At 39.5% G+C, this 23589-nt stretch overlaps 1 protein-coding gene across 2 annotated transcripts in view; it reads right to left on the bottom strand.

The window, feature by feature from the left end:
* The window catches only part of KCNQ3 (potassium voltage-gated channel subfamily Q member 3), a gene marked incomplete at both ends in the record, with an annotated part of 202711 nt that overhangs the window by 4787 nt on the left and 174335 nt on the right, over positions 1–23589 (bottom strand). Inside the window, 9 exons of one of the 2 annotated variants that reach the window (XM_082326769.1) lie at positions 1443–1574; positions 4096–4198; positions 5288–5475; positions 12440–12496; positions 16268–16294; positions 17958–18052; positions 19431–19526; positions 20755–20865; positions 22245–22400. In XM_082326769.1, the coding sequence (XP_082182895.1) occupies positions 1443–1574; positions 4096–4198; positions 5288–5475; positions 12440–12496; positions 16268–16294; positions 17958–18052; positions 19431–19526; positions 20755–20865; positions 22245–22400 (965 nt within the window). The remainder of the gene's footprint in view (positions 1–1442; positions 1575–4095; positions 4199–5287; positions 5476–12439; positions 12497–16267; positions 16295–17957; positions 18053–19430; positions 19527–20754; positions 20866–22244; positions 22401–23589) is intronic. The other variant, XM_082326770.1, reaches the window with a different exon arrangement.

Raw genomic sequence — 23589 nt, 5'->3', positions numbered from 1 at the left:
GATTATATTTTTCTTCAAAGACCCCTAAAAAGATCTTCCCTGTATATGTGCAAAATGGTTGTTGAAATATTGTGGATCTTCCACTACTGGTGATTCTTTATACTGGGGCATGGCATTGTTGAGCTGAACATCACGGGGCTGAGGCTGTGCTGTAATTCTTCCCCTGACTCACCTGCCATAACCATTGAGATGGGCCTCATCATGTCAGGCACCTTTACTGCTGCTAGGACTCAAGTGAGTATCTGAGAGGTGCTCTGCTGCCCAAAATCACACACCACCTTAGTCTGAGGTGAAGGAAGGATCTCCAGTATAAGGTGTGTAGATCCCACCTGCACCCTGTAGGTGCAGATTTCTAACATCATGAGCCCTTCTCAACTTCCTGAGTTCAAAAAGATATTACTGCATTGAAACCTAAGCTCATGTGATGCAGAGCTCATTTTATGGAGTAACAATGGTCTTTTGTGCTATATAATTAAAGAGAGCAGCTTTTCTAGAGCAATTATAGTGAGGTAGGAACCAGACATGTTATATACTTGAAAATGAGATAGCCCAGTACATGGAAAAACACTTTGAAATAAGAAATTATGAAGTTCAACAGAAGGACCAGAGCAGCCTTACAAAGTCAAGGTAAATCTAGATAAGGTCCAAAAGTGCAGCAAGAGTTTCACTCATTCAGCCCGTTCTTGAGAGAAATCAAGGTTATGTCTGCTGTTCAGAGTGACTGGAGGGGCTCAGGGGATGTGGACAGTGCTGTGCTGAGACTGAACTAATACAGCTACATGCGTATACACACATGCGCACCCAAACCCACACAAGCTTAGTAGCTCAAGCTCTGACCTGTGCTCATGGTTCAGGACACAAGCAGCACAAATTTTTGTAGACATGCATCAAAAGCACATCAGGATGAACAAATTCTGTGAGGAAACAACTGTGGGAGCAGATTGCACCTGAACAGTCAGAAAGGCCTGAAATTCCAATTATTTTCATATAGGTCAATTTACACCTGAGTGAAGAGGATGTAAAACCTTCTGTGCTGATGTGTTTTTGCACTTGTATGAGATGTTTTACCAGGCACAGGTCAGCAGAGAATCCAGCCCAAAGAAAAGCTCATGTAGAGCAACTATTGCTTTTATTTATCATCTGTAAAAAAGGGAGAAGGGGAGAAACTTGACCCTAATCAAATAAGGCAATGGTCAAGAAAATTCACAGGATTTTTTACTCTGAATTCCTTGTTCTAAAGATGAGCCAGTGGGCTCTTCTGCTGCAGTTACCCCTGCTAGATGCTCACTTGCCTTTATTCTTTGGGGAAAAGGCTTTCTTATTGACTGGCTATGCTATGCAAAGACATAGCTTCTGGGGGGCCTTGTACACAAATAGGCCAACTATGCTTTTATTTTGCCAGCGCAGCTATACATTTTCCCCATTTACAAGAGGATTCTTACCTTGCCTGAAGATACTTTATTCTGGAAAGCATATCAAGATGCCCTGCTGAGTATTGCTCTATCACATCCTTTACATCATAAGGCCTCAAAGTCTCCTTGAATTTTTTTTTATAGAGACGAAACTGTAGTATTCTGCATAATAAACAGAAACATTACTAACTTCTTAGTAAATTCCATAATGACAATTTGAAGTTGTATCAAATAATTGATAAATTCTCTGGATGCTTGGAAATTGAGCATGTTATTTCAAAACAAGGCAATAAAACATAAGCAGAGAATCTCTAATATAATACCACATTTGTAAATATATAATAGTTGGCTTTTTTTGTAATTAATAGGCTAAAACGAATTATACACATAAAATGTTTTTTTTCAGCACTATCATCATAACTAGAAATGGTTCAAAGCTACAAAATCACATCTGGAATTTGATTTTGAACAACACAAGCCACAGGAGATTTTGAAACTGTGAAGCTGAAGCTGCTCTTTTATGCTTCAGTCTATTACAAAGCTAATTTATGGTATATATAATGCTGAATCATTTTCAGCTTGGTTTTCATTGTGCACCTGGGAAAGTTTTGGATAGGAAATGTTAATTAGATGGAAATCTGGAAGTTAAGAAGTCAGCAGCAGTTCAAGTTGTGGAGAAAAGTGTTAGAACTGCCTGAAGTGTCCTTGAAAAAACAGCAGTATAACATTTTTGTTGTTGTTGTTGTTGTTGTTGTTGTTGTTGTTGTTGTAGTAATAATAATAATAATAATAATAATAATAATAATAATAATAATAATAATAACAACTGTTATTATTACTATTATTATAAAATGCCTTAGTAATTAATAACAGAATTCTTATAGTAAGGACCAGTGTTGGCCAGAGCACTTGAAAACTGTTCGGCATTATTTTTTTCTCATTCTTTTCTGTTTATACATCAGTTGACATTGTTATATCTTGGTAGATTAAACAAATAATAGACAAGCAACATATTGAAAGAATGAAAACCATTTTATTTCTTTAATCTCTCTTAGGCTTGGGATCTGAGGGTTTGCTTTCTCAGTAGAGTCTCCATGTTCCTATTGGTTTGAATTGGGGAATTGCTGTCATCTGTTAAGATTCTAACCTGTTTTTTATTCAAGGTTGGCGGGGGTTTTTAACCCTTTTAAAATCTGTATAGATTTTCATTTAGCAAAGATAATTCTACTACGACTTTTTAAGGGTTTTCGACCCTTTAACTCTGTTGCTTATAAATCTTTCAAGATTTCAAAATTATACCTATGCCTATCACAGACTAACTATACATGATAAAAACAAAACTATACTTAAAAAAAGCATAAATGAAAAATAGGAAATCACATTGTTAGCAATTTCAATTTAAAATCTCCTTGATCATGACCCTGAAAACCCATTAAGGGGTTCTGTCTGAAAGAATTACTTCCCATTAGCATTCAGGGTCTGGGCAGACTATACAAGAAAGATTAAAAAAAAAAAAAGCTTGGCTCATGATTGAGTTTAAAGGGAAATTACATGAATCAATTAAATTTGCACAGGATGTGGGAAAGGTAGTTTTGCAAAAGTAATAACAACTTGTCTCATGGAGGTGGGGCTGGAAAACAGGACAGATGTATAGTCTGTGTTTGAAAGCAAGCAGGTATTAGGGAAAGAAAGGGAAAACTGTGGAGGAAGTAGGGACAAAGAAACTTCCAGCAGGAAGGAAGCAGTCATGGGTAACATAAGCAAAGTCTGTGGGACATGGCTTTCAGCAGGCTTGAGAAAACTTGGAATTTTTAATGACAGGTTCTCCTGCACCCAACTGGAAAAGAATCAGGAGAATACATATTATGGTTATATACATATCTGTTTATATACTTAGAACCATCTTCCTTGAAGCTTTTCTAAGATAATTTTGGGGCACTCCAGACTTGCAGTATTTCACCTGGAAGGTAGTAACTCCCTGGTTCGAAACTTAACAACTTCTGGAATAAAAAGCAATTGCAATGTAAGTAGAGTATTTTCCTATGGAGGCATTTTTCAAGGGGAGTAAAAAATACTGAGTGGAGGAGTAACAGAGCATCATGTGCTTGATGTACTAAACACATTATCAAGCCTAACTAGGAGTTTTCTTACCCTAGGGACTCTCTCTTGTGATATGAAATTAGAGGTGACACATGTCACAAGCTGAAGACTGCTGAAATGGAGATCTCGTCATCTATTAAAATATGACAGCTGAAAAGTATATTGCACACTCATACAATTGTGAATAAAAAAGAGTTGAGTCAGCTCAGTTTATTGTTAAGTGAAAATTCCAGTTTTACGTAAATACTACAGTCACTAAACTGAGCAAGATACTATATAACGTATTTTAATGAGGAACTGTATACAAGATTATTTTATAATAACTATATTTATGGAGCATCCTGTAAAAATGGCATGGTCAATGTTATTGAAATACACTTTCTTTTCTGTAGATTTTCAATGAGGACTTTAAATAGGGTCTGTCTTGTGCTTTTCAGTGTATCTAGAATTATCTAATGTATTGCATTAAAAAAAGTAATAACAGCAACAATAAATCAGCATGTAGCAACATGGTAATGTGATTTCCTGAAGCATAAGCATTCAAAGTAAAAGCAAAACATTGAGGAGCATCAGAGACATTTACCTGACAGCTCTGATGGCTGTCTTGAATGTGGGGATCATATCTTCCATAAGGAAGTCGCTACTGTCGCCTCTCTCTTCTGCCATGGGTTCCCCTGTTCCTGCATCTGCAAAGCAGGTCACAAAAAGCTGTGTGAATATCTGACCATACAATGTTTAGAGGGAGGTCTGGCTGACTAAAGCTCTACATAAAGTAAGTGTAATTTAGTAAGGAACATCTCTTGCGAGTTCCTCTTTCTCTGGTCAGTTCTTGAACAGGATTTCATAATTCTGCTGGGACAGCTGTGAGATGCATTATGTGAGTGATCTCCTCTCAGATTCCAGCATTTCTGAAACTTGGGAACTTTTGTTCCTTTCCAATGGATTTAGAAGTTCCCACTTTTAGGAGCTTTTACAACAATAAGTCTTTGCCAAAATTATTTTATGTAAGGGTAAAACAGGCATAGAAGCTACGGGCCAAGTTCTCCTCCCACACTTGGAGCTCATGTAGGTTCGTGGAAGAGGATAATCAAGTTTCTGGTGTGGACACCCAGACTACATCCATGGTAGTCTGCCCAGCATGCACTGATGCCAGCCGGTAAAATAAAAAAGAAACTGTTATTTAGAGACCATTTCGATGCTGTAGGCAAGAAGAGGAAAAGGTGTGCTCAGGGAAGCTGAGAGGAAAAATGCCCTATGATGTTGCATGGACACCCAATGGAATTCTGCTGAGGGGCAGCAGTCTTAGGGAGAGTGGGGGGAAGCAACAGTTGTCTCTATAAAACAAGGTTTTAAAAGATTGCAATGAGGAGATATTTGAGATGCCTGGACGCAGGGCTGGATGCAGTCTAGGAGGGAACTACCTTGGCATAGCATCCCTGCCGATAAACCGAGCTGTGATGGCATGTGCTTTTTTGGGGGTATAGATTCACTGCCCGGTGTGCCCTCTTTTTCCAGATCAAATGGGTTGATTCCACCAGTGGCTTTATCCCATATCGATTGCTGTATTTATGGAGACCCATTGTCTTATTTCAAGCATTGTGTTGCCTGGACTCCAGCATTTGTTTCCTGGAACTTCCCCAAATGTGCCATGTAAAACCAGGGACCGGCCATGCTTGGCCCAGAAAGTCACAAACCTTCAACAGAAGATGCAGAGGAACAAAGTAAAATGGGGAAAATAGGGGATGGATGGAAAGAAATCAACACAGATGGGCTACCTTCTGAGCTTTGCCAAAAAGCGTACGCTTTCATTCGGAATGCAGTGCGAAAACGCTCCTTATTATTCAAGACAACATTCTTAGGCTCTTTTGAAGGACTTTCTTCAATGGCATCTACATTCAGAGGGGTAAATAGCTTTCCTTTAGTATTGGTACCACGAACCCGATCCAAGAGACCCAGCTTTTGGCTACAAAATAAGCAAAAGTAATCATTTTCCTCCTTTGTACACTTTTAACTTGTTTTCATGATGCTTTAAATATATAATGGGCTAAATAAATGTTTTGTACACAAGGACACTGCTGGGGCTACCATAATACATCAATGTCTTTGTAAGCAACAGCTAAGCTCCACAGATAATTAACTGCTTTTTATGAGCATTTTTTTGTATCAATGTTGAAAATGTTACCAGAGGGTCTTGCTATCCTCTCTATGTAATGTATCACAGTGCTTCAGCTCCAGTAGCATGTCTGAAGCATTAGATTTATTATTAAGAAGAGAAACACCACTACTTAGGTAGTTATATTGTCTAATGATAAGGATGCTTGGCCTTTCCTGTTCAGTGCTTTGTCTGTGGCAGGCTATTAAATTAATAACTCATGTGCATAGCCAGGACTAAAAGAAAGTCAGATGTGCTATGAACCAAATAAATTATCAGTAAAACACAGGAAAGGCATTGCCAAGCAATTACTAGGTACATGGTAGGGCAGGCTACTCCATTCTCTCCACCATTCACTTTCAGTCATCTCTGACTATACTAGAAATTGAGGTGACCTATATGAACTGTAGTAAAGTGACATATTTTGTTCCTCTGACGATTCCTTGCACTGTCCTCTTACAGATTTACTGACCAAAGAGATTTCTCCTTTAGTGACAACGTAAGGCTAGAACTGCATCTACTTGCCATCTTACCAGCATCAGTAACCCTTCTGACAGCCTGATGACTGTAATGGTCTTAAATGCAATTACTAATACCACTGAAAAGAGCAACACAAAAGGAATTTGCTAGTGAGCGTATCAGCTTAAATATGCTCTGAACACTTCATAACTGAAAGATGGTATAATTATTTGATTTGCATGTTCGCTTTGCTGCTTAAGTGTCAATTGCACATTTGTTACAATAATGTGGGGTTAAGCCATGGGAAGAAAGCCTGCCTTTTAGCCTATTCTTGGATGTTGCAGTGTGGGATAGCTCTGGGGAGAGGTGAATTGTGCACCCAAGGTCAAGAGGCACTTAGATGCAGGAGAGAAAGGCAGGCAGGTTGAGTCAGGGGAGAGAAGAAGCCACTGCAGCTATCAGGTTTCTGAGAGCCAGAGATGGGAGAAGAGCTGAAGGACGAACAGCAGCAGTGACCAGAAGACATTTCATAGGTATGCAGAGAAGTATCTGTGCAGCATGCACAGCTGAAGCCACTAAATGAAGCTGGCAGGAGAGGCAAGTGTGGGAAGGGTCCACCATGCAAGAACATAGTGGACAAAAATGGAGACTTGCGTGCCGACCTTGCAAGTGAAGGGTCTCACTCACAGAACCACTTATTCTCTATTGAAGGCGTTATCTTGGTCAGATGGATTATTTTTGTGTTTTAGCGTCTCTGGTGTCATTGGTGCACCTCTTTGAAAGAAGAAACTATTTCTATCTCAGAGCTCTGTCTGTGGCAGTATCCCTCCACAATGGAAGTTCTTAGGACATTCCTCTTAAAATGATAAAGGTGAGATGGATTTAAAGACATGTATGATGACTACAGCTTTCATAAGTGCTGACTCTAGTAGGAAAACTGCAGTTTACAGCATACAAAATTCCTAGGTGATGTGAGCATTGAACATCACAGCTGTTACAGGTTTTTTTTTGGGGGGGGTTAATATGAATTACTGGGGACCTCATCTCTATTATCTGTTTCTAATTATTATATCTTTGTCCCAGAAGGTAATGAAATATGGGCTTCCCTGTCACAAAAGATGGAAGCACTAAACCTTTGTGGAGGATGTTTTTTCAGGCCTTCTGAATTTTCTTGTTGACATATGACAATACTTGTGGATGCAGCCTAGTAAATTCAGATACTTGTCCTGTCATTGTGTGTATGAAGCACATATGTGCGTGCAAGTATGGAAGTGGCAACTAAGAGGGACTTACGTGAGTATGGAGACACATAGCTAGTCCTGCTATATCAGCATTGCCAGGACTGAAGTCAATGATGTGAGAAGATAAAAGCATGGATTTGAGTGAAGAATTAGAACAATATAAGTGAATGGTACTAATATTACCTAGACTTTGCCCTAATGTAATTTCCTAAGGTATTAATGGCATGGGGAAAGACAAACAAATGTATAGAGCAAAAATCAGGGCTTACTTTCTTCTTTGTAGAAAAATATGAGATGTTACTTGTTGACATCTGTAGCAAATTAGTCATCACAGAATGTGTAGGTCAGTCTCATGTTTGGTCTTAAGCACTTGTTTAAAAAGTGGTTGCCATAGTGGTTGTTTTTGGGTTAGAAACTTGATCTGATTGATCCACCAAGGTGCTCTAAAGGTTAAACTGATGGTGAGTTCAGGGTCCCAACAAGCAGTTTGTATTCTATTAAGACAGGGAGAATCCTGTGATCTCTTTTCTCACTATCACTTCTTTATTCTTTCAGAGGCCATGTTTAAGAGCAGTAGTGCTTTACAAGACAGACATCTTAACTCCATGTAATTTCTGTGAAATTTGGATTCTTCAAGCACTCAGCTACCATATATAGGAAAAATATATACTGGAGAAGACGACAGCTAATGAGCAAGTTTTGAAAGGGCATGAAAAATAAAGGTGAGGAAGTAAAAGTCAACTGAATGAGTTGTGTGTGGTTTTGGGGGGTTAAAGTAGGGAAAAAGAAATTCTCATGTCTCAGTAGTAATAAAACCAAAGTTAGGAGGAATTAATTTTGAGAAGGATGGTCAACAAGAGTCTGGAATCATGGCACATCACTGAAAACGATTTTAATGCAAAAAAAAGCACCAAAAATCTAGCTGAGTGATGAGTCAGACAGGCAATATAAACTGATGGGGATGAAGATGTTAGAGGAAGTCAGCTTGTGAGGTCTTCAATGTGAAGAAAAAAAGACAGAGCAATTATGCATGCTTGGCATCGTGGTGATCTTTGTAGACTGAAGGAGACTGTGAAATAAGCTACAAGAAGGAAGAAACCAAAGCAGTTTTAGGATGAGTAGATCTATTCAGTGATAATAAAATGAAGACATTTTTCCCTAGGTCTGAAAAAATTGTACGTACAACAGGCTTGTTGTGGAGATCAGTTTTTCCTGGTGGGGGCGTTAACAGGTCACCAATGATAGATGAATCTCAAATGAAAGGGGAGACTATAGTCCACCTATTCTTCAGGATTTCAAGATTGATCATCTTGGTTCAAGACCTTCCAGGGTGAGAAGGAAGCTCCTAGAAGGATGAAATCTAGCAGTGAAACTCAGATGATATCAGATGATGAGGTGAATTCCTCAAAGGCAAGAAGTGGTCACATACTATGCATTGGCTTTGAGCAATGTATTAAATGTCACAAGATTTGGTTTAGTAACACTACAGAGAAGTTCTCAAGAGAAGAATATGTTTAAGGCAGAGAATCTGAAAGACAAAGAAGCATAAAAACAGGTGAGACAGAGGATTCCTATTGTTTATAAGTAGCAGTATAATATTATATTAGAAGAATAGAGTTTTCATTACATATGGCCTCTGACTCTCTCCAGAAACTTGTTTCATCCTTCAAAATACATACCCAGATCTCTCAAAGTTTGTCCCTTAAAACTCCTGTAATAACTGCCCTCCTTATGAAACTGTTGTCCCAAAACTGTTGCTCAAGCATCTAAGGTTTTGGAGCCAGAACTCATCTGATCTGTCTTAAGCTGTTTAAAAAGTTAAATGTCCTGTCTAAGATTAATCTTTAGACCCCTTTCTATAATCAGTGGGAACTTAGCAACGTACAGTGAGCAGTTCAGCTCCATTTCACTTTGGGATGACTTTACAGCTGTGGGAACTTGTCTCATTATTGACTACAGAAAGATCTAGATGAGAAGTCATTTAAAAAGCAGGTCTCTAGTCTAAGCTAAAGTCACCTGAGCTGAAGCCTTCCTCATTAATTGAATCCTGATGATTAACCCTTAAAGTAACATTCAGATTCATAACAGTATGTTTATGCAATAAATATAGACAATTGTGTTCATATCTAGGCAGCCAGAGCAGTAGAATAATCAGAAAATAATTCATCAGCTTCACATGAAAAAATACGACAGTAAGTTGTATACAAAAGAAACGAAACAAAACCCAAGCTTCTTTCCAGATAATGACTAGCTGTCATCAGAGAAAAAATGAACTTTATTCTCATTTCCAAGGGATGAAATCTGGGTCTGCTGGGGTTTTTGTTTTCATTGTGCTTTTTAAAAAGACTTGGGAAACTTGCTCTCATGACACAATCTCCTTCATTAAAACAGCATGCGCATGGCTCAGTCTCAGAGTATGAAGCATGCGCAGGTCACATCATCCTTCATGAGAGTGGCTAGGACAGTGGTTCCCACCCACAGGTTCATGTACTGCTGCTTGTTTTTCAGACTCCTTCTACTGATATTAGCTACTTTTTCTCCCCTTGGGACAGTGGTCCCACTCATGTGGCTTCCTTACATTCAATAAAATGTGATTCCTGACTTCCAGCGCAATTCCAGAAACTGGGGGAATTCAAGTGCATCCCAAACATGCTGATAAAAGTGCAAAGTAGTTTCTCTGACTAGCCTGGATGCATTGCCATTGCTTGTCTTGCATGCTATCGCATCCTCTCCTTTGTGGTGGAATAAACATTTTCCCAAAACCTTTGTCTTTGAAATGGAGTCCCAGCATGAGAACTCCTTAATTCTGTGGTAGATACAGACCACCATAAAAGCAGGAAGGCAGAAGCAGTGCAGACAGTTTGGCTTTAAACCTTCCTAGCTAAAGAACAATTCAGCTCTCAGATTCTTGCTTCCCAAGAGCAGTGGGAATTATTTTGGAACATCTGAGAGATGAATTTGGTGGCTGGATATATAAAAGATGGCTGGTTTCTGCAGCAGATGTTTTACCCTTGCTCAGAATAAAGAGTGGGAACCACTGAACTAGAAATACTTCTCCAGAAACAGTCATGCAAGGAGATAATGCAGTTACATCCCGTCATGCAAGCCAGATACTCTCCTCTCTGTGCTTTGCCTAGTATTGGAGTTTCATAAACAAATGGTGCATGTATGCGAAGAAAAATAATGAATTAATGCTAACAGTGAATCAAACACAGCCCTCTTCCATGTATTACCACTTTCACCTAACAAGGAGTAATAATAATCAGGAATTTTTTTCATTTTTTTACAGTTTAGCTAATCATTAGATTTAGTTCGTCTCAACTGGAAGCAAAAGGCACTTTACTACTTTATCAGCTGTACTTATATGGGTGAACTTAACTTTGGGAAATCAAACATTCTGAATGAGAATTCCAGAATTATTCTCCTTTGAACTATTCCCAATAGAAATTAGCACAAAACTAATGTTATGAGGACAGCCATGAATCCTTCACTGAATACATTCAGCTGGTCTCGGAGAGTTCATGTGTTTTCTTAATATAAAACAAAGAGCATTCCACACTTCGAGGTACTTCTGAACTTTAGCCAATCAGCTTTCCCTTTTAAGGAAACCAAGTAACATTCTTTTCTATAGAGAGGAACTCACAAATATGTACAATCTCAAAATAATTGACTGTAACTTCTTGATAACTAATGTCTTCATTTAAAAAGCCACTTTGCATCCTGAATCTTGAGGTCTAAATTTGCAAGTTTCTGATGTCTGAGGAGGAAACATCCTCTTTTAGCCAACCAATTTCCATACTCTTTTGTAGTGTATGTCCTCATTGGTATGTAATTGTAGGCGTGACTCTAAATCCAAACCAACCTACCATCCAGATTATTTGCCCAGAAACAGGAACCCAAGTCCTAACTTTGGCTCAACTTTGATGCCCTTCAGAAACAGAAGAGCCCTTATGCACACTAAAGGCCTTTGCTCAGCCCCTCTCCTCATCCACACTTTCTAAAGTGATCAGAAATGAGTAAAAATAAGCAATGTGACACAAATCCATGGGGAGAATAATCCAAGTTCAATTCTTTGTGAAAACAGGATGGATATCTTTCACCAATGGATGCAGCCAGCAACATAGGTAGAAATCATATGGATGTTGACCCACTCTTTACTTTGCAGTGAACATATCTCCATGTATCAACCACTAGAAAGCAAACCAAACTGCAAAATCACTATCTCTTGACTATTTTACATGGGCCAATCATCCAGTGAAAAAATGGAGTGCTTCACTAGCAGCTCTCCAAGAGTTGAAGAGCTTAGGCTAGGAAAGCTGAGTTGTGTGTTGATGATTTTATGTTTGTGGAATGAAGTACGAAGGAGAACAATGAGCTAAAGTTGAATGATAGCAAGATGTTTGTGTGGGATAGAATAAAATGCTTGACAATTTAGTCAAAATATTAGTATTTCCGATGACGTGTCTTTCAGATTCCTGAAATGCTGCAAATTATTTTTATGTTTCTTTGCAGTAAGATAAAGTTCTTGCCCCACGTCTTAGGTCACAGTTCAGCAAGGTATTTAAGCATGTCACTAACTTTATTCAGATGATCAAAAGCATCCACGTGTTTTCCATTTGCTGAACCAGAACCTGCAAATACACATGCAGAGATGTTGTTCCACTGAACTCAAATGCAAAGTGACTTGCATGAATTTGTGTTGGCAAGGTTGGGACTGCATAAGGAACAGTATTTAGCTCTTACAGTATATTTTTTTTACAGTAATTTTCTAAATGATTTGCAGAGTAGGTTAGTATCATTCCCATTCTATGAAAACAGAGAGAAGCACTTGTTTCTAAGCAGATCATTGGCAGAGCCAGGATTAGATCCCATGTTTCCTGAACAGCAGAACAATGAACTATCTGCAAGGTCATGCAACTTTCTTTTTATGCTTAAATAACTTTTCAGTCTTATCTTCCCTTACTTTTCATGGTGGTTAGATGAACTACTGTAGTAAAAACAGAAAGTGCAGGCAGAGAATGGCATGCAAGAAATATGAAAAGAGTAAGGCTCAATTGTTACTTGAATGTATATACCTAAGTTTTCTTGTGAGGCTTGATCCAAAGAATGACTCCCTACTAAACATGACATTACTGTAAAGTGAAGAAAAGTTATTAAGATGAGACGTTAATGATTACCCATGAAAAGCTCTATGAAAAAGAATGGGAACAGCCTTTCATTTGTAGTTAATGTAGTGTGCAGATCAGATTGTTTTTTTCCCCCTTCCTGTTTTGGCCAGATACATTGAGAAGAAATGCTGACAGTGAAATTTTCCACCTTGCAAAGTATGATTTTATTTTCATTATGTTGTTACTAGTGGCAACACAAAAATGCAGCACATTATATGCATTCTGTCATACTCACATAATGGGAAAGACTAGTATTGATTCTGCCACTTAGAAAAATCAAACCGACTTTCGAAAGTCAGAGAAATATTATTTATCTTGTAGACACAAAGCAACAGGGATAAATGTTTCTTCTGCAATCACATAATAATAGATCTAAGAATGAACATGGTCTCCTGATGTCTAGTTCTACAGTTGGACATTGTTGTCTAGGAGCAAGACCCTAGAAGAAAGTTTAAAATCCTTTGCTAAAGTGTCCGTAAGTACAAGTGATTCAAAATTCTTACACTAGTCGAAATCAGTGGAACAGCTGCTAATAACAGCATGAAAAATGAGGCCTACAATTCCTTCCTCAAACATAGACATAAAAAGTGAGTGCAAAATAAACAGTATGTCCATCAAGCAAAGTTCCATCCTAAAGGCTAGGAAATGTAGATCAAGCACCCAAACATTTGCTGAACGATTTGCTGCACTCCAGTAGAAATGAGCATTAATATACCTTTCTCATAAATCTTCCTTCTTGGGAGCTAAACAGATGAAAAGGCTTTGCAATACATGCAGAAGAGCAATTGCTATCTGAGATTTCATGTGCTCGTAGTTTAAGGCATTAATCAAGAAAGGAAGAAAAAGCTAGTGACATCTCTGGTGTAAAGTGAGTAAACTCCCCACCAGTGAGCAATGAATAGCACAGCCTCTGTTCCTCCTGGCTTGGGGGACTATACAGAGCATGCACGGAAAATGCTATTCTTAACAGAGCAGCATCATAAGTACCACTTCCCTTCACTGCTTACAGGACCCAGACTCATGTACTCAAGGGTAGTCCAATGTGCTTGTCATCGTATCTCACATCTTCACAGTTTTAGTTTAAAGGGAGCTTTGATAAAGCCTTGGGCTGCTGCCAAACTTTAATCGGCTTTCTACTATCACAAGTCCTTCCCTGCAGCCTTGCCTTGGGATCCAACTTCTGAATGGACTCTTCCACTCTGTTGTCTTCCCTGTGTTTTTCCCAAATGATCTAAGAACAAGGAGCTGCACCTAGCTGTGACTTTGTCATGATGCCAGCTCCTGCTTCCAAGGAGAGATCCTAGAAGGATCTGTTACAGAGTTTGACTTTACTACTGTGGAGTTCCTAAAGAGCTTTCTCACCACAGGATAGAAACCCTGCCACTTAAAGCACTACCCATCCTCAAATTTTCACACAGCCAGGCCTCATTTTTAGTTTATTAACTAGTTAAACTTTCTGACTTTTCTGGGAAAGCTTTGGACCAATTCTTCTCTCTCCTTTATCAGCCACTGTTCAGGCAAAGCAGTTTATTACTACAGCTTTCCCATTAAGTACTTAACTGATGTAAGAACCTGGAGACTGAGTGCACTTATGGGCTGTTCTCTCCACTAGGACCACATTCACTTATTGCTCATTTATTTCAATACTGCCTTAAATGCAAACTGCAGTGGAGTACGAGTAATACTTTCTATACTAAATCACTGTAGGAGGAAGAGCAATTTTTTTTTTTTATTATTATTATTATCCGGTCTGTAAAGAAGAGTTTTATGAGAGATTGGAGGTGGGACTGTCAAAACAACCAGATTTTATGGCTCAGTCCCATGTCTACTGAAGTCAGTGGGTGCTCCCACAAGTACCATAATTTTTCTGTTTACCTGGAGGGTTTCCAATCCCTCTTATTGAATGCTTATTTCCATAAACACATTCCTGCTAACAGGAAGACTCCAATGCAGGTTTACTGATCATTTTGCTGAAGGTTATTACATATGTAACAACATAAAAGCAAGATATATCCAGCTAGAATGAGGGGCCTTGGGATTACAGTTTTAAAGATTTTGAGCTGTGAGTCATACTTTTAAGTTTTTAATCCAGTGCTTCAACAGAGAACGACTTCTTCTGCTGGCCTGAAAGATACAGTAACTCAGAAGCTACTTCACGAACTGTTCTGTTGCTGCAGGTGCAGGAGTTTCTCTAGGGGGGCTGTGACCGCCAGCAAACTGCAGCAATCATTCACTTTCTTAATTTTAATCTGCTGCTGCATCTGAGTCAGAACACGTTTTGGCTCAAGGTATGGAGTTACATACTCAAAAGGATTTCAACTCCTAAGCTGTCTCCTACATATTAAAGGCCAAAATTCAGCTGCTGCCAACCTTAGAGATGGCTAAAATCTCCAGACATTTACATTAGTGCAACTGAGTTTGCTCATGACTGCTTAGCCTGGGCAGCGCCATGGATGTATAGTACTTAAGGTTCATGAGGGTTCATGGACTAGGTAACTCCCATCCAGGCAGTCTTTGAAGGTTAGCTCATGATGATGGTGGCAGGAGAGGGAAGTAATCATTTCCCAATAATTCAGCAATACAGTACTTGCCTGTATCGTACGAAAACTTGCAATAGGTTTTTCTTTTCTGTTAAAGGAGGTTTGAACCCCAAAAGTTCATAGGAGAACAGCAAATGTGTATCTGTTTTCTTAAGCTTTCTTTATTTAAGCTGTCATGTGTTGCATGAAATGTTTAAAAAACAAAAAAGAAAAGATAACTTTTCATCAGGCCAGGGACTATAACTCAGGCCTGACTTCTGACTAACAATTTTCAAATTTTGTTACAATTTTTGCTCTTTTTCTCTGTGCTGTAAATAGGGATGCAAATGGAAATAGCTTCACCATGAGTCTGTGGAACTATTTATCCTTTAATTGCTATTGACTTTCATTGTGGGTGATCCATTGATAGCAGTTTAGCATTAAGTATTTCACATTTTCGACCTAAGAGGTTGAAGTATTTTATGCGTTTTTCAATCTGCAACTTAGCTGGAGGGGGTTATAAATACATCATTTCCTTTTGAGACCTTGCAGGTTGATTGACAACAGCTGCTCTGTTGTAGTCTTCAGTGACTGACCAGTACTAGGATCGATGATTCCTTCATTCTCTTTGCTTGTAAATTCCCCAAAGTGACTGGGAGCTTTCCCATCTGTTTCGGCAGGGCTGGGACCAAGGCCTCAAACCTAATACAGCTTTTTTAGTACTGCCAGAGAGACTGACTATCCTGCTGATCCATCTTAGCCATCCATCTTAGCATTTATTATTAAGAAATCTTTGCACATGGTGAATCGACACAAAGTTCATCCCTTACACTGCAACATTGCTCTGTGCAGGACTGTTGAGCAATAACATGAAGAAGAACTTTAAATTCACCCCAGAACAACCTGGATTCTAAACTCTGGCTCTATGGCATGTGTCAGAAGAAACCTAGACCATGATTAATAATAACAAACAATAAAGCTGTTTACATACAATCAGCAAGCAACACTGCATTTGTACGATTAGCATTGTAGTTGTGTTGTTAAATTGGGAAAAAAGCAAGCAATTAGGAAATGGATTGGTTAATCATTTTTAATGACTACCTGTGGTGTTAGTAGCATGTTTTGGTTAACAGCTCACGAATACACAAAGAATCATTTAACCTGCATCCTTCAATAACCGTATTAAAATAAGGCTATAATAATGAGAGCTACATACCTGGCAGTACCATCCAATTGGTCTTTCCTTTTATAGAAGAGAAGAAGCATTACAAGAAAGCAAGGAGAGAAGAATTACATAATAAATTCAGCAGATTTCTTTAAACAGAAATTTCTAATTTATTTCTAATGGTTTATACCTCTTTTGTTCTGTGACCATAACTGACAGCAGAATAAAAGCTGCATTTTCAACTAGCCATAAAGCAAAGAAAGTGATATAGGTTCCTGAAACCAATCTGTGCTCCTTAGACTGGCAATCTAGTCTTTGGTGAGAAGTGAACTCCCCTGCCCTCTCTCCCAGGACCTTATTTGTAAAACACGTATTAAATTTCAGGCCGCATTTGAATCACAGAAGAACCTACATACAATGAACAAGCTTGAAGTCACAGTAATGAGTTTAGACTCCAGGCAAGCCTGAGAATTATTCTCTGAACAAACCCTGAGGTCAAGAAACCCTCTAGAAATGACTATATAATGGATAAAGTGGGAATAATACAGAGTGAGAAACGATAAATAAAAGGAAAGAAATGTACTGAGCTTTAATTAAACACTTGTGGTGGTTTTTCTTAGAGTTTTCCTTTTGGACCTAAGTGAAATCAATCCTAAAGAAATATATTGTGAATAAACAAAGAAAGAGTTAACATTTGTAATTTGCCCTTTGTGAAGGCAGGAGCCTGAACTGTTTCTTCAAGTCAGTTTTAAGCAACAGGAGCTGCAGTATTAGTGCAGTGAGCACAGTTTACATGTGGAGACCTCTGTTTGAGCTGAGCAGTAGTTTAAGGGCACGTTTTGTCAGAATGAGGCATAACAGCAAATCCAGAATGAAAGTTTAAAGCATAAACTTGGATAAGTAATGCCCGTTATTAGCAGCTGATAGTCTATAGCTAAAAGGCTTGCCTTTCGTAGGGCCAACATTTTAAAATACTAAGAGCTCAAGGTGAGGAAGGTGTCTGTTTGACAGACAAGAAAAGTGAGGATCAGACAAACTTATATCCATAAACATATGAGTGTCCATTAAGTCTGAATGTCTTTATGTATGGAATGCTTTCCACTGAACTCAGAATTAAATTATTAAAATAGACCTATGACCCCAACTCCCCCAAAAAGTTTCCTTGTGAACCTTCAGTTAATAGTTTCAGTGGGAGACAGTTTTAAACATGCTTTGGCTGTCCTCCACTGAATTATCCCCCTGAGCAATTGGTATTGCCAAAAGACAAGCATTTAAGAAGTATTACTTATGTTCACGTGCTATGGCCACCTCTGTGAACCACACAATTCTCAGGCCAGTTGAGTTAAAGAGGGAAAAGTAAGAATTTTCAGCATGGCCCATATCTTAAAATACACGACTGCATCATAGAGGGTGAAAGAAGTACAGGGAGAAATTGAGATTTCCAGGTCAATAAACTCCAGAGTCTTTCAAAGGGAAGCTGATGGTGAGGCAGCCTTTTCCTTTGTTTAATGCCAGCATGAAAGCCACTGATGGAGTTATCCATGTGCCCCTAATATACCCCACCAGGGGAAGGGAGAAGAAATGGATCCAGAAGCCGAAACGCATATTTTACAGTCTTGGCCAGGAAGTTATCTGATAACTCTCTGTTACCTACAAAAGCCTCATTGATATGTTCCTGTGTTTCCTGTCCAGACTTATACTTCACAGAAAATGATGATGGAGAGGTGGACAATGCACTTACCTGAAAAATGGAAATGATACAATTGATTCATAAAACCTCCAGGTAGCAACTAGATCAATCCTGTTGGGGTTAGTAGCATAATATCTCCAAGCAGCCTGAATTACAAGTGAGAGGAAATAATTAGTGTTACATAAAGCTATTCCCCAGGCTAACAGCAGCCAGATTGTTTCAAAGACATAACGATGCACCTGAGTGGCTATCTGCAAATTAATTACTAATCAGCCATACCAAATGAGTGTCACTATACGGCGAAATTATTGACACTGGATTATGATCTGGGAGAGCTGTTAAAGGAGACAGGACATGAGAGAGAACCACTAACATCAACAAGACATTACATTTGACTAAACTGGTTTTATTCTCCTGTCTGGTATGTCTAAAAGAGCTTCAAGCACTGCTGGATTTGTCCAATATTTCTGGAAGTGCTTAAGCTAGTTCACTATCTAATGTACCATCAGAGGAAATTTTGCTGAGCAATTTTCTATTTCAGCATTTAGGTCCAATCAAAATTCTATAAGTACATACCTAAAAAATGCTGTAGCTAAATTAGCTACCTGCTAAGTGGAGATGCTTTAATTTAAAAGGTGAATTCAATTCACTACTCATGCCAGCAGCCCCTTCTGTTTGCTAAGGAGTGTTTTTAACGAGAACAGCATAATAAGCCACTCAGCCTCTTTCTCCTGAGGACTGGTTTGATCCTGAGCAGTCCTGAGCAGCAACGCTTCCATCTGATACCACAGAAACTTTCTGTTCCTCTGTGGAAATGCTGCCATTTACTTCACTGCCATCAGGGTGTGCTCCACACCTACTAAGAGTAACTCGTGTCAAATTTGTCAGCCCCCAGACCACTCATTTTAAGCTTAATTTTCTGAATTCATAACGAAGACCATAACTGAAGTCCAAGTGAGATAAGGAGTCTCTTCCCCTTGAATCCTCTGACCATCCAGTGACGTAACAGGAGATCCAGGGTGTGTTTTAGTTTTTACAAACCACATATACTATTTACGTCATTTGCCTTGATTGAAACTGTCACTGTCTATTGTGTTACTTCTATTGCTGTTTTCTCATCAATAACAACATAATTTTGTTTGCACATAAAAGCACTCTCTCAAGGGAACCGACAAAACCTGAATTTTGGAAAGAATACATTTTCGACAGCTTGTTTTCTGTGTTTTTGTGGCACTGATGTAGAAGTTGGTTGGTTTCCAGAAGCTAGCAGATGAGACCCTTTCTTCTAAAGACACTGTTCTTCTGAAAGATATTCTGGGAATTGAAAGATTCCTCAAAAACTGCAAGGACCACTGGATTATCTAGCTCAATGTGAAAAAAGTGACTCTCTTACAAACACAGCTTCTCACCTCCTGCAATGGGAAATGAGAATTTGGGCAGGGGGAAAGCAGTGGCCCTTGTTAACATGATGCAGCAGTCTTCATATACAACACTTTTTCAAGGACGGGATAAGTGGCTGCAAACCTGAATGAGTTCAGCTGCTGGCTTTCTTCTTTTCTCAAAATGTTTTTGACGGTGTTGCTCCTGGACCTTCAGTGCCAGCCCTGAGCCCAAAATGCCCTGAAAGCATAGAGTGATGCAAGACTTTAGACATTTCTCACTCATAAAAAATGGATTAATAATAAGAGGAAACAGGTCTGTAGGTGGAGATGGATATGGCTACATGGGACCTTTGTGCAGTACAGCATTCCTTTCCCACAGCTCGGTTCATGAGACACGAGTTTGTCGTGATCCTCTCAAGGGCCACAGGCCACACCAAATCATTTTAAGGTCCTCAACAGGCTTCTTGAATGTCTACTGCCTTTCCAAGCTGGAGGTGTCCAAGTAGTGTATTACCTTCCACTCAGGGTAGAGTGAAACCATGCTTGTGTGATAAAAGAACTATGCTAACCATGCGCTGGATTTGGGTGTGTGAGATTTCCCATCCTCTGTGAAATTCTTTCCAAGTCTTGATCTAAAGGAAAAATATCCTAAAATCTGGACTTGGGGTGGTTTCTGTTGGTATTTGTCCATCTCGCCCAGATCTTGTCTCATTCTTACCTGAGGACTTTGCAGACAAGGCAAATATTTGGCCTGTGTAATACAAGAGAACAAATATACTTCCAAAAGCAATTTAGAGATCATTTCTCAAGCAGCCAGAGTAGGATTCACCTGGCTAGATCAAAAATACCTGTACTGTCACCTGCTATCTAAATTCCCTTTAATCTTAGTGGGTAGAAACAACACTTCCATGGTGGTGTCAGAGATCTCCTCTAAGAAGGAAAGGAAACAGGTGAGATGAAATGCTCTGCAGAGCTGCACTGGTTATTAAGGATGACCACTGGTCTGTGATGATCAACCAGATGTAGGTCTCTAGCTTGCAAGTCTTTAGAGCTGGATAAGATGGGCCCAGCCCTAATTATTAAAACAATGGCCCCCATATCCTTTTAGAAATACATCTTGTGTAGCTATGTCAATACCAATAAAGTAACCTGGGCCAGGGTACAGGCTCATGAACTGCCCTGTGATTTCCCAGACTGTTCACTTGCTGGAATAATTTTGTCCTGTGCCAATGAGCACTGTGTCAGAAAATGTACACGCAATGTTTGAGGAGTATCGGGGTGACATATTATTCCCAATAAGCTCTACGCAAAGTTGCGAAGAAAGGAGTTTGATTTACTGATATAGACTAGTGAATCACTTCTTAAAAAGGGATTTTGATTCCACTGGCAGTTTTGATCACTTTACCTTCTTTTTGTAAGTGCACAGCGCTGGGCTGTGCCTAACAGAGGAGGGGGAAGGTACTTACTGCAGGAAGAGCAAAGAAAGACACTCCAATGAGAGAGAACGTAGCTGCAATCAGCCGTCCCTCCCATGTTTTGGGGGTCTTGTCACCATAACCAATCGTAGCGAGGGTGATCTGTGGGCAGAATGACCAGGACTTCCCATAAGAAAAACAAAGCCAACAGCTCTGCTTTAAATGTCACCATGAAACCTGCATAACTCGCTTAGCTCTATGGGTGCTTATGCACAGCTTCTTAAAATAGGATCTTGATGATGGGCGAACCAATTTTTTTAGCAGCATCATAGTCCAGAGGCATTGCACCAGGGAGAATGGATTTAGTCTTAAAGCAGCTGCCTCTCTAGGATGTATTAGCTGAAAGGGAACTCCATGTGACATTGCATGCAAAGTGAGTCTCCTGACCACCATCAGTGCACAGTTAGGAATGGGACTTGCCAGTTTACGCCTCGCAGACCTTTAACAAACAATCAGGGCTACCCCTCCCTGAAGTCTCAGCCTCTGTAAAACAAAGATGGCTTTGTGAAAACTTACTCCTTTCCTGCGCAATTACTAGTTTTCAGCTGTGTACTTTTTCTCACCGGTGAGACTCTACCTAAATGTCCTGGATATATGAAAATATCCAGGTGTTCTATGTAACACTTGGAACCTTTTGATTATTAATGGTGGGGAGCGATCTTGCCATTTATGAGTGAACTGCAGTAAATAAAAAAATATGCTGCTGAATTTTAGTCACAGCATGATATAGACTCCCCTAACTATTGGTAGCAAAGCAACATGAATTCTGTCTACGAGGTGGCAGGAACATTTTGTGATTAAATGAGCAGTGGTGCAAACCAGTTCTCCTCTCTTCATCAGAAGACACAAGAACAGATGTATTACAGGTCCCTCTTGCTCAGTATCCTACCACCAATGTCATTCCCTGAGTGATTCTTGGGGAATGCATGTAAGACACAAAAGAAATGTTAAGTTATCCTTTACAAAGATATTTTGGACTTGTTAAATTTCATCCCATGATCATTGCCTAATGCTCCAATCTATCTAGATCCCTCTGCAAGGCCTCTTGTCCCTCAAGAGAGTCAACAGCACCTCCCAGTTTGGCCAGCTCTGGTTTTGCCATTTTCTGAGGGATGAAGCTCTCACAGGTCGGATACTGTTGTCATGAGAGCTAGGTCTCCCATAGACATAGGCTCTGCCAGTGCAGTTATACCCAAAGAGAGACTCCTCTACAAGAGAAGTTTCCTGGAAACCAAGAGTACAGACTGATTTCTGAAAGGGGTTTAAGCACCTAAGGGCCTTTATCTGACTGAAAATCAACAGGGATATAACTTACGTCAATTGGTTGTAGGGGCATCCCTGCTTTGGTGATGTTATACCAGTAACATGCTCCTTACCCAAATTTTGCAGCACTTGCAGTGTAATCCTTAATATCAATACTTTATCTCTTCTTGGATATGAAGTTTTTAAGAAGGGGTTAAGGTATTTTTGGAGTCACTTACCAGCCCCCACCACAGTGCATCTGCATAGGTTTCAAACTCTTCCTTCATCTCCACCCCATTAGCATCCTTTTCAGGAACATCTTTTTCAACCAGATAAACAAGAAACGACGATAGGATGAGTGTCAGGAACCCGATGTACCAGGCAGTGATGAGTTCCTGCAAAAGAAACAGATGGACAATGGAGGGGCTGAAAACAATCTCAATACCCACAGTGACAGAGTAAACGTCAAGAGAAGAGAGAAGCACTGAGGATAACAGCAGAGCTGTCACTGCTGTCTTGGTCACAGTCCATGACCAGCCCACCTCAGCACTTACAGGGAAATAATGCAGAGATTTACAAGAATTAGCCCTTACATGGCATCTTCCTTGGGAACAGCTTGGAGCAATCTGCAGTTGTAGTTCTGCATAAAGCTGGGTTAAGGGCTTAGCTGCACACATGACACAGGGTGCTGCAGTGCTCTGTCCCTGACCTCGACTCTTCCCATGCCTGCTGCCCCTAGGCTTAGTCAGTCTTGGCAGGCAAATCAACAGCTCTGCCCTCTCCCTGCCTCCATAGAGCGAAGGCTGCAGGTTGCAGTTTCTTCTCTTTAGGCATATCAGAGCAGGTTCTGAGGTATGATTTCACCATGAATTGATGCAATAAGAACAGACCTTGAAAACTGTCTGTGTGAAAACAAACCTGAGCTTCCTTGTTTTAGAGGGAGTGACTACAGTGGAGTGTGTGGCTAATCCTACTGAGGTGGGAGATGCAGCAACCCAAGTTCAAATCCCAGCAATGTCTGAAACAAAGCAGAAACTTTTTTGGTGAAGGTCTTCACAAGTGGGTAAAAAATCAATATTCCTTTTTTTTTCTGAGAACTGCATTTGCAAAAAAAAAAAAAAAAAAAAAAAAAAAAAGATGTTGCTGAGAATTTCATAATTGAGTCTTGAGATAAGTCAGCTTTCTTGGCTGATTTCTGGTGTGCAACCACAGAAGCAAATTTGTTGGCTAACCTTGTTACCAAAATTGTTTTACTGTCTCCAGTGAAGCAAAGTTCTTGCCACCCCTTCTTATCTCCCACAGCCAGCTGAAGTCCAAAGGGTGGTGGTTGGGAATCAAACACAGAACATTTGAATGAAATCTCACAAAATGAAGCCTTAAACAATTTCTAAACAATGTCTTTGGCACATAAACTTCTTCCATGATCTCAGTTTCCTGAGAAACATTTTTGACATAAGCGTTTATGTGCCATCTGCCTTGTAGCAAGTTTATATAGGGAAGAAAGAGAAGTTGGTATGAAATGAAGCAGGGTGGGTATCCCTATCAGCCACTACAAAGAAGCAAAGTCTAATTATGTTGTGCCAG

The sequence above is a fragment of the Platalea leucorodia genome, assembly GCF_965183815.1.
Source record: "Platalea leucorodia genome assembly, chromosome: 1".
Taxonomy (NCBI): domain Eukaryota; kingdom Metazoa; phylum Chordata; class Aves; order Pelecaniformes; family Threskiornithidae; genus Platalea; species Platalea leucorodia.
Note: the sequence above shows the minus strand (reverse complement) of the source record. Positions and strands in the feature narration are given on the sequence as shown.